We start from the raw sequence: 14,485 nt of genomic DNA, 5'->3' as shown, positions 1-14,485 counted from the left end.
AATTGCACTTTGGTTTTTACCTTTCTATTCTTTTTAATCTCTCTTCACTTCTTTCTTTTCCCCTTTCTCACCATTGTAAGGTGGGCACAAGTTATGCTGCCTCGGATTTTAGAAAATAAAGTACTTCTGCCTCTGTCATGTGACACTTTCATTAACCCATGGTGGACTTTGGGAATCCAGAGTATCCAATGGCTTTTACCAAGAGTTGTTTAAAATATAAAATCACCTGTAGAATCTTTTCTTCAAAAGATTCCTTCATGAAAAAATTGTGGGATATTCATGTATTGGAAACCTTACGACAGTTAAAATGAGTGAACTAAGTTTACAAATACCTACATTGTTGAATCTGAACAAATATTCTATTAAAACAGGCAGGTTGCCAAAGTAAGTTACGCATTTCTACAAAGTTTTAAAGTTCAGAAAACGAAGATACTGTTAGTGGATGCCTAAACTATGTAGTGCAGGAGTAACAGTGGGCATGGAAAGGAGCCCCACCTACCTCGGGGTGATGCTCTCCGCTGGGAAGGGGGACAGGAGACTCGGATGAGATGGGACTTCCATTGTATTGCATCATTTTATTTCTTCAAACATCTGAAGCAAATTGAATCTGGGTCTTGGGTACATTAGTATTTGTGAGGTTATTCTGCCCACTTTTCTACAGTGATTTAAAGTATTTTATAAATAACGACAAGAAAGAACCTTCCCAGTCCCTTTGGAATAGTAGATTTGAGCTCAAAATAATCTTTAGGGACCTTAGAGTATCTATTGATTTGTGGCATTTAATTAAATTATCTGCTATGCCGTTCTTCTGCTCCTTGAACTTGCTTATTCTCTTAGCCTTGGTTGTACTTGAGATAGTTTATAAAGCACTTTCGCCCGTCATCAGACACTGCACAAATGCTAGACATTTTTAGCTGAATTTTATCTGCAACTTTTCCAGGTAGTGTGACAGCACAATACAGCTTTTGTAACAATCATGCAAATGCATCTAATATCTAAGACCCTCACTTTCTTTACCAAATTTCTTTCAACCAGTTGCTGTTAATGAATACCCAAATATTTTTTCCAAAATTTGAAGTTATGTTGTTTTCATGAACTGCCTTGTTCTAGAAACGACTTACTTGGTCTAGGGGTGTGGGGAGGAAAACAGGGGAGCAGGCCTGGGGTCAGTTACTTTGTCCAAGTGCACGCACCTGTGCCTCTCTGTTCAGTCTCATTTTCTGACCTAATAATAAAACTTCCCTCTGTTTTTCCCCCAGGCTACCTTCAGTAAGATTCCCATTGGATTTATCCCACTGGGCCAGACCAGTAGTTTGAGTCATACACTCTTTGCCGAAAGTGGAAACAAAGTCCAGTAGGTTGTCAATGTGGGATGGTCACATTTGTGGGTGGGCAAGCCTGGGAATGGAAAATTCACGTGTGTGATATAATTTTTTTTTGAGTTTTGGTAACCTGAGACTTCAGATCATTAAGAGAAGATCAGAGTTCAAGCTTACGGTTGATGGGGCAGTTTCCCTGTGGGTTGTGGGATCCTGGTGCTCTAATGTTAAGCCCCCAGGTCAGATATGGAGATGAACGCCGATGTCCTTTTGTCACTTAAGAAGATAGCATCGCTGATCCAAACTTTTTGTACGCTTCTATGTTGTGAGATCCTCTGGTGAAGACAGATTTGCAGGGATCATTTGTTTGCTTTAAGTCTGCATGATGACAAATAGCAAGTCCCCGGTGAAGACTGAGCCAGCAACCTTGGCTTCATTACCTTGATAATATAAGTGGCTAAAACAAGCAAATATAGTTACATCCTTTAGGGAGTGCCTAAAGTGGAATGCAGTATGGATAAAGCAGACAGAGAAAGTAGTGTAGCCCTGACATCTAAGTGAAGTCGCTGTGAGCCCAACAGTGTCCTCTGGAGTCAGGCAGATTGTTATCACTGTTCCTTTCTCTCTAAAGCATTATTTAAACAAAGATCTAGTCTTCCAAGAAGATGGGAATCTTGAATTTGAGTCCTGGCTTCGACCATGACCAAGAGTATAATCTAATGTAATGTTGGGCAAACATTTTCAGGCTCTTGTTGTCAGTTGCCTGATCTTTAACATAAGCTTTGTAACACATTGTGGGAGGTCAGTAAGTAATATTTGTTGAATGAATTAATTGTAATCTTCTCAAGATATTTCTGGTTATAACCTTGTAAAATCAATAACAATAATAATACTCGGGTGATTCTCTGTTTTAGATTTTTTTTCCTGCTTTTGGATTTTTATTTTAAATTGACATATAATTGATCATACAACATTATATTAGTTTCAGCTGTACAACACAATGAGTCGATATTTGTATCCCACCACAATATGTACAATTAACATCTGTCACTATACACAGTTACAGAATTTTTTTCCCTTGTGATGAGAACTTTTAATACACACTCCCTTAAAAACTTACAAACATGCTGTACAGTGTGATTCAGTTTAGTCGCCATGCTATACATTCCATCTTCATGACTTATTTATTTTATGACTTTTGACTTCCTTCATCCTTTTTACCTACCTCCCACACCCCACCTCAGACAACTGCCTATCTGTTCTCTGTATCATCTATGAACTTGATTTTTTTTTAAAGATTCCACATATAGGTGAGATCATATGGTATTTGTTTTTCTCTGTCTGACTTATTTCACTTAGCATAATGCCCTCAAGGTCCATTTGTGTGGTCACATATGGCAAGATTCATTCTTTTTTATTGCTGAATAATATTCCTGTGTGTGTGTGTGTGTGTGTGTGTGTACACCACAATTTCTTTATCTATTCATCTGTTGATGGACACTTAAGATTATTTCCGCATCTTGGCTATTGCAAATAATGCTTCAATGAACATGCATATATATTTCAAGTAAGTGTTTTCGTTTTCTTTGCATAAATACCCAGAAGTGGAATTGCTGGATCATATGTATGGTGGTTCTATTTTCAGTTCTTTAAAGAATCTCCATACTGTTTTCCATAGTGACTGCACCAATTTACATTCCCACCAACAGTGTATGAGGGTTCCCTTTTCTCTACATCCTCACCAACACTTGTTACTTCTTATCTTTTGGATAATAGCCATTCTAACAGGTGTGAGGTGATATTGTGGTTTTGATTTGCATTTCCTTGCTGGTTAGTGATACTGGGCATCTTTTCATGCACCTGTTGGGTATCTGTATGTCTTCTTTGGAAAAATATCTATTCAGATCATCTTCCCCTTGATTGTTATTGTTTTTAATTGAGTTGTATGTGTTCATTATATATTTTGGGTATTAACCACTTACCAAATACATGATTTGCAAATATTTTCTCCCATTCAGTAGGTTGCCTTTTCATTTAACTGATGGTTTCCTTTGCTGTACAGAAGCTTTTTTGTATAATTTAACCCAGCTTATTTTTTTATTTTTACTTTTGGTGTCAGATTCAGAAAACATTGCCAAGACATGTCCAGATGCTTACCTTCTGTGTTTTCTTTTAGGAATTTTATGGTTTCAGATCTTATTACATTCATGTCTTTAATCCATTTTGAGTTAACCTTTGTGTATGGTGTAAGGTAGGGATCTGGTGTCATTCTTTGGCATGTGACTGTTCAGTTCTGCTTTGGGATTTTGAATAGTCTGGTTTTGTGGATGTATTTTTGCTCTTGTAATATTAGGAGTCATCTTGTATCTTTTAACAATTCAGTTAAAAAAAATAAAAGCCTTGATCTATATATCAAACACTAGGCATAAATGTAGACATATATTAGGCCTTCACTAAAACATCTCCCATGTGTCAGGCCTTAATCTCATGGGGAACATTCAGCTCTTTACCAATCATCCTAAAGCCCAAGGTGGCATTTCAGTTTATTGAATTTTTTCCCTTTTAGAATTTCTGAGGGGAAATAGGCGCGACAAACAATGAATTACTCAAACATTTTTGCTTCTCTGAGACACATCCTATCTGGCTTGGGTCTTGATTACTTTAGATTGCTAGTCTTTCCCTCATGTCAGTATCGCTTATTTAAACTGCTTGCCAGCATGACCAGATAGGTCACTGGTGCAGAGGTGGGCCATGTCCCTTGGAGCACCCCTCACCTTTCCAAAAGCCAGGGTATGTGCATGTGGCCACCCTCAGGGTCTCTGATAGCCTTCAGTTTTTTAGGGAGGTGATTCTCCCTGTAGTTCAGCTAATGTTGTTGCTACTTCTATTTATAATTTAAAGATTTGTGAAACTTAATTTATAAGCATGCCCCAGGGCTCTTAGGTAATTAAGTAAGTCTGCCCTGGGTTTAGAATGTTGTAGACCTCTTAACATGGCAGATGCCTGAGGCTATTTAAAAGAACAAGGCTTTGCTTTTTGCATTGCTGTCAAATTTTGTTGTACCATAATTACTACAGAAGGAAAAAGAATTTTGAATTTGGAATGTTGCAGATAAATAATCCTAAAAAATAGCTGTTCCGTGCTGCAGTGCTGTTTTATTTAGAACTTTAAATTATTGCTCGAAAATGATAAATTTAAGATTGCATTTTAACTGTCTTGTACCAAGCAATTTTGAAAAAGAATTAATATAAAAAGACATTTTCAATTGGAACTTTTTTTTTTTAAGGACAGTTTCTCAAAAGCACCTTCTTAAACCTCTTAATGTGCTGGATAGTACTCAAAGCAAGTACAGTGCTTTAGGATTCTTTCTAATAGCTTCCTTCAAAATTAATATATTCATATCAAATTAATCTAAGCTGGTGATCATGCTTCTTGCTTTCTCTTAAATTGAGTCTCATTTTTTAAACCGCTGCCTACTTCCCAGATAGCATCTGTATTGAAGGGAAAAATGGGATTAAAAAATGTTGATAGAGAAATATAAGAAAGTAAAATAGGCTGTTTCTTAAGTTTCAGCTTGCTTACTAGGGAATCCAGCGTGTAATCCGAACATTTGACTTAATGTATATATTTTCGGGATTTATTATATTTTGCTAAGACAAGTCCAACAAGTCCTGTCCTTTACCTAGCCTTTAGGTTATTAGAGTAAAAAGGAATAATGATTTTTGGAGTGCTGGACTCTTACAGTGAATGGAAGATGTTATATTATTATTTATTTAAGTATTGTATTTTCCAGTGCTAAGAGTCAGGCACAGTGTAGAGACTCAGTCAATGTGAAGTAAATGAATGACTGGTGCCTTGTATAAACTTCTCTTTGCCAAAGCCTTCTCTTTGAATCCGCATCCGAGCCTTCCGCTACATTTGTAGCAGTCATTCTTTATACTCCCTCGTTCTGCTTTCTTGGAGTATTTTGAAGGAGTATGTCTTTTTCCTGAGCAAGCCATTAGTATTCTGGGCAGGAATGTGGTTGTGTATGTGTGTGTGTTTCTGTCTTGAGGGGAGGGGCTGCTTAATTTTCACAACGTGACCATTTCCTTCTTGTTATCTTCTAGGCGTATTACAGACGCTACACTTGCCGTTGTGAAAGGAGAGACCATTCCACTCGATGTCTTGCAGATCAAGGTAAGGCCTTTTCTTGAGTTCAAAAAAATTAGCAAAGTAAGACACACGTATTAAAGAAGAGTAAAATGTAATAGTTCAAATGGGATTATAATGAAAACAACAGTCTCTTTTATTCGCTTTCCTATCCGAAGTATAAGTCCCCAAAGAAAATAATTTTACCTGTTTATTCTAGTTATCTAATCAGTATGCTTATGAGACTACTTTTTAAAATTGTGATTTAAAAAACCCCACAAAACATAAAATTTACCATCGTAACTAGTTTTAGCTGTGTAATTCAGTAGTGTTAAGTGTATGATACTACTTTTTGATTAGTCAGTTATAGACCTTATCCCTTTGTTATGCATAAGGAGTGCTTTATATCACTTCTCAACATAATTGTATCACAATTTTTAGTTCCTCTGTTGATTACCTTTGGACCACAAGTAATTTCTCTCCTATGGTTGTTCTGAGCAGTGAAAGAGCACTTAGGACAGTGCCTGATTTCTTCTTCCCTGTTTATATGGTGGTCACCTCTTTATCCCATGCTCTGCCAAAGTCAGAGTCGAAACCTTTCTCATGTCCCATCTGTCCTTTGGCAGGCCTTGTCTTTGAAATTCAGGTTACTTAGTTGTCTTGCAATCTCAGCTCTCTGATGGGCTTAAGACAAATTATGATTTTGTAGATTATCTGGCTTTTTCTCATTTTTAGCATGGGAATAATGTTCTTTGTTGCTTCCTACATCCTAGAGAGGAGCAGACTACTCATTTTTCTATTATGTTGTCTAACATTTTCTTACTGATTTGCAGGTGAACTCATGAATTATTTTAGAAATATGTTTGTTGGCTATGCCCACTGAAGGGGATTAGAAGTAATGACACCCAAGAGCAGAGAGCATACCTGACCCAGATTTTGGCCTCTAAATACCATCCCCTAATACAACTTACTAGGATTCTGGGGAGAGATTACTTTCAGAGGCAGGGCATGGATGAGGCAAAGAACTACTTAAAAACTGATGGAGACAACACAAAAAGACGTAGGAGCCAGCCTGATGGTATCCTACCGGCCAATTCTGGGACAGTTTGAATATCAAAAAGAATAATGCTAATAGATTATAATACATTAAATAAAAATGATGAATCTATTAATCTACAGTTATATTACAGAAGAATTGTCAGCTTCTAAATGTATAAGATATGACAGGATTAGACAATTACCATTTTGTAATCACTAGTGAAATAATTCAGGCAGGGATCATCAATGGATGCTAAACCCATTGAATAAAAGGTTGTTGAGAAACAAATATCCACACAGTCTCAAATTATCCCAGGTTACTAACTAATTACAAAGGGAAAAAATATACCTTTATAGTAGAGAAATCTAGCATACACCACCTTAGTCAAGTGATTAGATGGACAATATCTGCCTCCTAATGTTATATATTGAGACGGATGCAGCATTGTCTATGTGGTTTTCTGCCCAAAACGTTAATCTTAACCTAACTGAATCTAGGTATGAGAAAACAAATCCAAGTTGGAGGACTTTCTAAAAGCAACCACTGATTTGGCTTCTTCAAAAATGTCAGTGTCATGAAATCTTAAAGAAGATAGTCTGTTCAAGATTACGGGAAACTAAAGAAATATCATAATTAAATCCAATATGAGATCCTGGATTGGAAAAATGAAAGATAAGGACACCACAAAAGCTACCAGAGATACTTTAATATAGATGATATATTATATATTATATGCCAATGTTAGATTTCTTGAGAGTGATGATGGTGTTATGGTTATGTTTGTGTATGTCATTGTTCTCAGGAGATACAATACTGAAATATTAAGAGTGAAAGTTCATGAAGTCTGCAGTTTATTTGCAGATGATTTAACAATACTAGAAACATATACACACACAGATAAAACTAATATGAAGAAATGTTGGCATGGTGAATCTGGGTGAGAGGTATAAATGGTGTTCATTGTGCATATAAAAAGGTTTTTGGTTTGACATCTTAACTAAAATTAAAATTTTGGAAGGAAGAAGACCCAGTAGCCATTCCTGATTCTTGGCCAGAATCTTCTCTCAAAAAGAGTTTAATTCCTAGGGAAAAGATAGTCTCACTTGAATAGCTATTCCTTCTTCATCTAAATTCTGTCATTCCCCCACCTGCCGCCCCAGGAAAGGCAGATTTCTAAGAAGGCTGAGCCATAAAGCCAGATAATCCTATAAACAGTGGATCCCACATACTTTACTCAGATTTGGCCTTAAAATGTACCAGCTACATTCAGGTTGTCCTCCAATGGCTATGCACATTTTGTATTTATGCAAGTTTCCTAATACCTGTGAAAGAAGGGTCCACACTGGGTCGTGATTCCAAACTTCAATCCTAAAATGTTGCTCTTAGTTGTACAGCATTTGCTACCTGCGTGCTGATGATTGGTGAGCCATGAGCTTGCAGCCCATTTCCCTTTGCTCTTTATGCAGTGGTATCTGGACCCGACCGTGAGTGACCTCATTGGTCAGGATAAGAGTGATACAACTTGCAGTTGATTCGTTAGCATATAATAAAGCTAAATCGTTCTCACAAAATGTGCTTTCAAGAAATGTCAGCGTAGGAAAGATAGTACAGATCAGCATCCGTGAAGATGGTATTTTTAAAAATTGTTACCAAAGGAGTGAATCAGGGTATTTCTTAATAACAATGATTTACTGCTTCTTATTTATGTGTGAGAAGTAATATGTTCCAGAGTAATTAAGTTTTAACTGGAAATTCTTGACTGTGCTTGTATTTAAATGTCTCTTGTCTTCTTTATCTTTTCCTTTCAAATACACTGATTTTATGAGTTGATGAAACCAGTATCAAATGTATCACAGGCTCTGTAAATTGATAGCATATCTCAGGAAGCAGAAAACTTTAAAATCAATTCCTGGAAAACATAGTACAATGGCGTCTGTGTAGTTTCTCAGGCACCCAGCTAGGCTGAATTTGTCTTCTCTTTTTTCCTTATTTCTGGAAATTGCTTTCAGAATATGATGAAAAGCGTTACACATGAAGTCCGATACCAGATTCCTCTTCTTTTAAAAAACGAACTAAACCACAATTGAACATGTCACTGAAGAGTCTCCAAAGATAAAAGAAGTAGCCCTTGGAAGCTATAATAGTGCTTTATATCTGCATTTTCCGCTGGAAGTTCCCATCTCCTTAGGACCTCTGACTCAGTGAGGAAGGCAAGATGTGTATTAGTATCTTCATTTGACAGATTTTTAAAAAGAGTTATCTGGTCATATGGCTAGTTGTGCTGGAGGCAGAAGTAGAATCTAGATTTTCCATCTCAAGGTCCATTGCTTTTTCCTTCACTTTTCCAGGTGGGATCACTCTTGGCTTAGCCCATGATCTTTAAGGAGCATTCTTCCCATGAGACACCTACAATGCCTAGAACTTGATTTTAAAGTAACTACGGTAAAGATGTATGGCATTCTTTCTAGTTCTTTCCTTTTGATCTTTCTGTTGGACTGAGACCCTGCCAACCCAGAACTACATGAGGCTAGGGCAGGTGGTGAGAAGTGAGAATCTGTCTTTTTCTCCTGTCTGTCATTCCTGGCTAATGACACGGCTTCTTCTGTTAAAGCCCCGACTCGGATCCTTCTCTTACGAGGAGGCTTAGATCTGCTGTAGAGCTCCTTCTGCCTTGTGTCTCTCTCCATCTAGAATCCCTCAGAACTCCTGGATTAGGCAGCTGTCTAGTTGACAGGAATTGGTTTCTTTTCACCTTTCCTTAATTTTTTTGGGTTTTTTTTAAATTGAAGTACAGTCAGTTACAATGTGTCAATTTCTGGTGTACAGCACAATGTCCCAGTCATGCACATACATACATATGTTTCTTTTCATATTCTTTTTTTTAAAGTACTTTTTAAAAAACATTTTTTATTGATTAATCATTTTACAATGTTGTGTCGAATTCCAGTGTAGAGCACAATTTTTCAGTTATACATGAACATATATATATTCATTGTCACTTCTTTTTTCTCTGTGAGCTACCATAAGATCTTGTATACATTTCCCGTGCTATACAGTATAATGTTGTTTATCTGTTCTACAATTTTGAAATCCCGTCTATCCCTTCCCCCCTTCTGCCCCCTTGGCAACCACCAAGTTTGTATTCTATGTCTATGAGTCTGTTTCTGTTTTGTATTTATGCTTTTTGTTTGTTTTTGATTTTTTTTTTTAGATTCCATATATGAGCAATCTCATATGGTATTTTTCTTTCTCTTTCTGGCTTACTTCACTTAGAATGACATTCTCCAGGAGCATCCATGTTGCTGCAAATGGCGTTATGTTGTCAGTTTTTATGGCTGAGTAGTATTCCATTGTATAAATATACCACATCTTCTTTACCCAATCATCCGTTGATGGACATAGATGCAGAAAAAGCATTTGATAAAATTCAACACCCATTTATGATAAAAGCTCTCACCAAAGTGGGTATAGAGGGAATATATCTCAACATAATAAAAGCTATATATGACGACCTACAGCCAGCATAGTACTCAACAGTGAAGAACTCAAAAGCTTCCCACTAAAATCTGGGACAAGACAAGGATGCCCACTATCACCACTCCTATTCAACATAGTCTTGGAAGCCCTAGTCATATTCTTTTTCATTAAAGGTTATTACAAGATATTGAACATAGTTCCCTGTGCTATACAGCTGAAACTTTTAAAAAAAATCTATTTTTATATATAGTGGCTAACATTTGTAAATCTCGAACTCCCAGATTTATCCCTTCCCACCCCCTTTCCCCAGTAACCATAAGATTGTTTACAAATTCTTTTTAGATTCCACATATGTGAGATATATGGTATTTTTCTTTCTCTTTCTGGCTTACTTCACTTAGAATGACAGTCTCCAGGTCCATCCATGTTGCTGCAAATGGCATTATTTTATTCTTTGTTATGGCAGAGTAGTATTCCATTGTATAAATATGCTACAACTTCTTTATCCAGTCATCTGTTGGTGGACATTCAGGTTGCTTCCGTGTCTTGACTATTGTATATAGTGCTGCTATGAACATTGGGGTGCATGTATCTTGTTCCTTAAGTTTTGTTCCAATCAGCTCTTTCCGTTATTTTCCTCTGCAAACCATCAGGCCACTTACCCACAGGGATTTACTCTTTCCAGGGGTATCTCTGACTTAGGGCAGACTCATCACCTTTGCGGTTAAGATCTGTCTGTGTGCCTGTTTCTGTATCTGTTTGTGTGTTCTGACCTCTCCGTCTCATAATCTGATGTGTGCCCAGACCTTCATTGGGCTAAGATGTAGTGGTGCTTTATCCGTTGCCTTATACGCTTTCCATCCAACCTTGCTTACTTCCCTGTGCTTGTGACCAGTCTCTCCGCTACTGACCCTCAGGCCTCTTCTCAATCCCAAGGGCTCTGTGCCCACCTGCTTCTCTGAAACTTCCCACTCTTCTCTTCACACTCATTTCCAGTTGTCGAGAGCCATTCCTGTCCCTTTGCTAGGATGTAGCACCCCAATTCAGTGGGACCTTAAGGTTACGAGACTTCTTAGTTCTAAAGTTCTTCCCCCAACATGAAGAAAGAGAAAACAGCCCTAGAGCACCAGTCAGGAAATCTTGAGTACTTATCCCAGCACTCTTTCCCTACACTACATGCTTTAGAACAGCCTTTCCCCAAGGAGTATTACTTTGGCAAGATGTCTTCCCAGAGAAGGGTTGCACAGTTAACAACTCGGGAAACTTGCATATTGATTTCTCCTTTTGGAAATTTACAATGTATACTGACATATTAAAGACTCCAAGAAGAACCGCAGTAAACATAACTTGTTTCAAACCAAATAAGTTTGGTATTTCCCACCTTATTTCAACACGGAATCTTCTAGCATCATCATCATCATTATCACTATTAGATATAAAACTTATTAACATCTTAAGAAACATTTGGGAAATGTTCCTGTAGATATGGCAGACCATTCACATAGTGTTGTTTCTCTCCTTTAGACTAGAACACTCTTTCTTCACTTGTTTCTTTTCTTTCTCTCCACTTCTCTCCCCAGCCTCCCAAACCTAGGTACTTTATTTTTTCTTCTTTCATTTTTAGGGAGGACTGGGGAAATCACTATGGTATATACTTACTATTACAATACAGTGTCTTTCCTCCATGGACCTGGTCTCTCTCTCTTTTTAATTAGCATGCATCTTCCCTAACCCAATGCTGTATGATTCAGCCTTGTTCACTCTTCGGTACTATATAGTGCTTAGCTCACTGTTGGGAACCTCCTAGGTAGATCTTCAAAAATTATAATGAATAAATAAAAGAATGAATCCAGGATTTATATAGCTATCAATGTAGATATAGACATACACACACATATATGCATATATATGTATATGCTGGAAAAAAAAATATAGTTAAATTACATTGAAAATTCCTCCCACCCCCCTACCCACTCCCTCTGTCAACGACCAGTCTGTTCTCTGTATTATCTGTGAGCTTGTGGGGGTTTTTTTTGTTTGTTTGTTTTTTGGTAAATTTGTTGTTCTTTTTAGATTCCATGTATTAGGGAAATGTCTTTGTCTTTCTCTGACTTACTGTCTTTCTCTGACTTATTTCACTTAGCATAATGCCCTCAAGGTCCATCTATGTTGTCACAAATGGCAAGATTTTGTTCTTTTTTATGGCTGGATAATATTCCTTGTGTGTGCGTGCATGCGTGTGTGTGTGTGTGTGTGTAGCACAATTTCTTTATCCTTTCATCTATTGACGGACTCTTAGGTTGTTTCCATATCTTTGCAGTTGTTAATAATGCTACAATGAATATGGGGGTGCATATATCTTTTGAGTTAGTGTTTTTGTTTTCTTTGGGTAAATACCTAGAAATGGAATTGCTGGATCATATGGTAGTTCTATTTTTAAGTTTTTGAGGAAGCTCCATACTGTTTTCCATAATGGCTGCAGCAATATACATTCCCACCAACAGTGCATGAGGGTTCTTTTCTCCATGTCCTTGCCAGCACTTGTTATTTCTAGTCCTTTTGATAATAGCCTTTCTAACAGGTGTGATGTTTTATCTCATTGTGGTTTTGTTTGCCTTTCTCTGATGATTGATGATGCTGGGCATCTTTTCATGTTGCTGTTGGCCTCAGTATGTCTTCTTTGGAAAAATGTCTATTCCTATCCTCTGCCTATTTTACAAGAGGATTTTTTTTTCTATTGAGTTGTATATGTCCTTTATATATATGTTGGATATTAATCCCTTATCAGGTATATGATTTACAAATATTTTCTCCCGTTTATTGGGTTGCCTTTTCATTTTGTTGATGGTTTCCTTCCTTTACTGTACAGAAACGTTTAGTATGATGTAGCCCCATTTATTTATTTTTGCTTTTGTTGTTTTGCTTTTGGTGTCAGATTGAAAAATGATGGCCAAGATTTAAGTTAGGAAGGTCACCCCCTATGTCTTCTTCTAGGAGTTTTATTGTTTCAGGTCTTACATTCAAGTCTTTGATCCATTTTGAGTTAATCTTTGTATGATGTAAAATAATGGTCCAGTTTCATTCTTTTGCATGTTTTCCTAGCACCATTTATTGGAGAGACACCTTTCTCCATTGTGTATTCTTGCTCCTCTGTCATAGATTAATTGACCATACATGTATGAATTTATTTCTGTAATCTATTCTGTTCCATAGAGTTATGTGTCTATTTTTATGCTGATACCATCTAGTTTTAATTAATATAGCTTTGCAATATATTTGAAATCAGGGAGTGTGACACCTCTGGCTTTGTTCCTCTTTCTCAGGTTGCTTTGGCTATTTGGATTTTTTTTGTGGTTCCATACAAATTTTAGAATTATTTGTTCTAGTTCTTTGAAAAATGCCATTGAAATTTTGAATGCATTGAATCTGTAATGAGTAATAAGGACATTTGAACATCATTAATTCTTCCAGTCCAGGAGTATAGACTATCTTCCCATTTATTTGTGTCATTTTCAATTTCTTTTATTAATGTCCTATAGTTTTCAATATACAGATCCTCCATGTCCTTCATTAAATTTACGCCTAGGTATTTTATTCCTTTTGATGCAATTGTAAATGGGATTGCTTTCTTTCTCTTTCTGATACTTTGTTATTAGAGTAGAGAAATGACACAGATTTTTGTGTATTGATTTTGTATCTTGCAACTTTACTGAATTTATTGGTTCTATCATGTCATCTGTAAATAGTGATAGTTTTGCTTCTTCCTTCCCACTTTGGATGCCTTTTATTTCTTTTTCTTGCCTAATTGCTCTGGCTAAGACTTCCAATACTATGTTGAATAAAAATGATGAGAGCGGGCACTCTTGTCTTTCTTGCTCATGATCTTAGAGGAAAGGCTTTCAGCTTTTACCATTGAGTGTGATGTTAGCTGTGATCTTGTCATGTATGGCCTTTATTATGTTGACGTATGTTCCACCTCTACGCATTTTGCTGAGAATTTTTATCATAAATCAGTGTTGAATTTTGTCACGTACTTTTTCTGCATCTAGTGAGATGATCATATGATTTCTCCTGTATTTTGTTAATGTGGCATTCACATTGACTAATTTGAGGATGTTGACCCATCCCTGCATCCCTGGAATAAGTCCTAGATGATTTATGGTGTATTATCCTTTAAATGTATGGTTAAATTTGGTTTGCTTATATTTCATTGGGAATTTTTTCACCTATTTTCATCAAGAATGTTGACCTTTAATTTTCTTTTCTTGTATTACCCTTGTATGATTTTGATATCAGAGTAATGCTGGCCTCATAAAATCAACTTTTGGGGGGTGGGGGTAGAATTTGAGAAGGATTTGTATTAATTCTCCTCTGAATATTTGGTAAAATTCACTAATGAAACTGTCTGGCCCTGGACTTCTGTTTGTTGAGAGGTTTTTATTACTGATTCAGTATCTTTGCTAGTAATCAGTCTGTTCAGATTTTACCTTATTCTTTAAAATTGATGGTTTGTCTTAAA

The 14,485-nt window shown here is 36.6% G+C and overlaps 1 protein-coding gene across 6 annotated transcripts in view; it reads left to right on the top strand.

Annotated features, from left to right (window-relative positions):
* AGK (acylglycerol kinase) overlaps nt 1–14,485 on the top strand; it is a 95,611-nt gene that overhangs the window by 62,513 nt on the left and 18,613 nt on the right. For all 6 annotated transcript variants that reach the window (XM_072964320.1, XM_072964324.1, XM_072964323.1 and 3 more), the window contains 2 exons: nt 1,260–1,354; nt 5,429–5,498. In XM_072964320.1, coding sequence (XP_072820421.1) covers nt 1,260–1,354; nt 5,429–5,498 — 165 coding nt within the window. The remainder of the gene's footprint in view (nt 1–1,259; nt 1,355–5,428; nt 5,499–14,485) is intronic.

Source organism: Vicugna pacos, chromosome 7 (assembly GCF_048564905.1).
Source record: "Vicugna pacos chromosome 7, VicPac4, whole genome shotgun sequence".
NCBI classification, from domain to species: domain Eukaryota; kingdom Metazoa; phylum Chordata; class Mammalia; order Artiodactyla; family Camelidae; genus Vicugna; species Vicugna pacos.
This window is presented reverse-complemented; position numbering and strand designations above follow the sequence as displayed.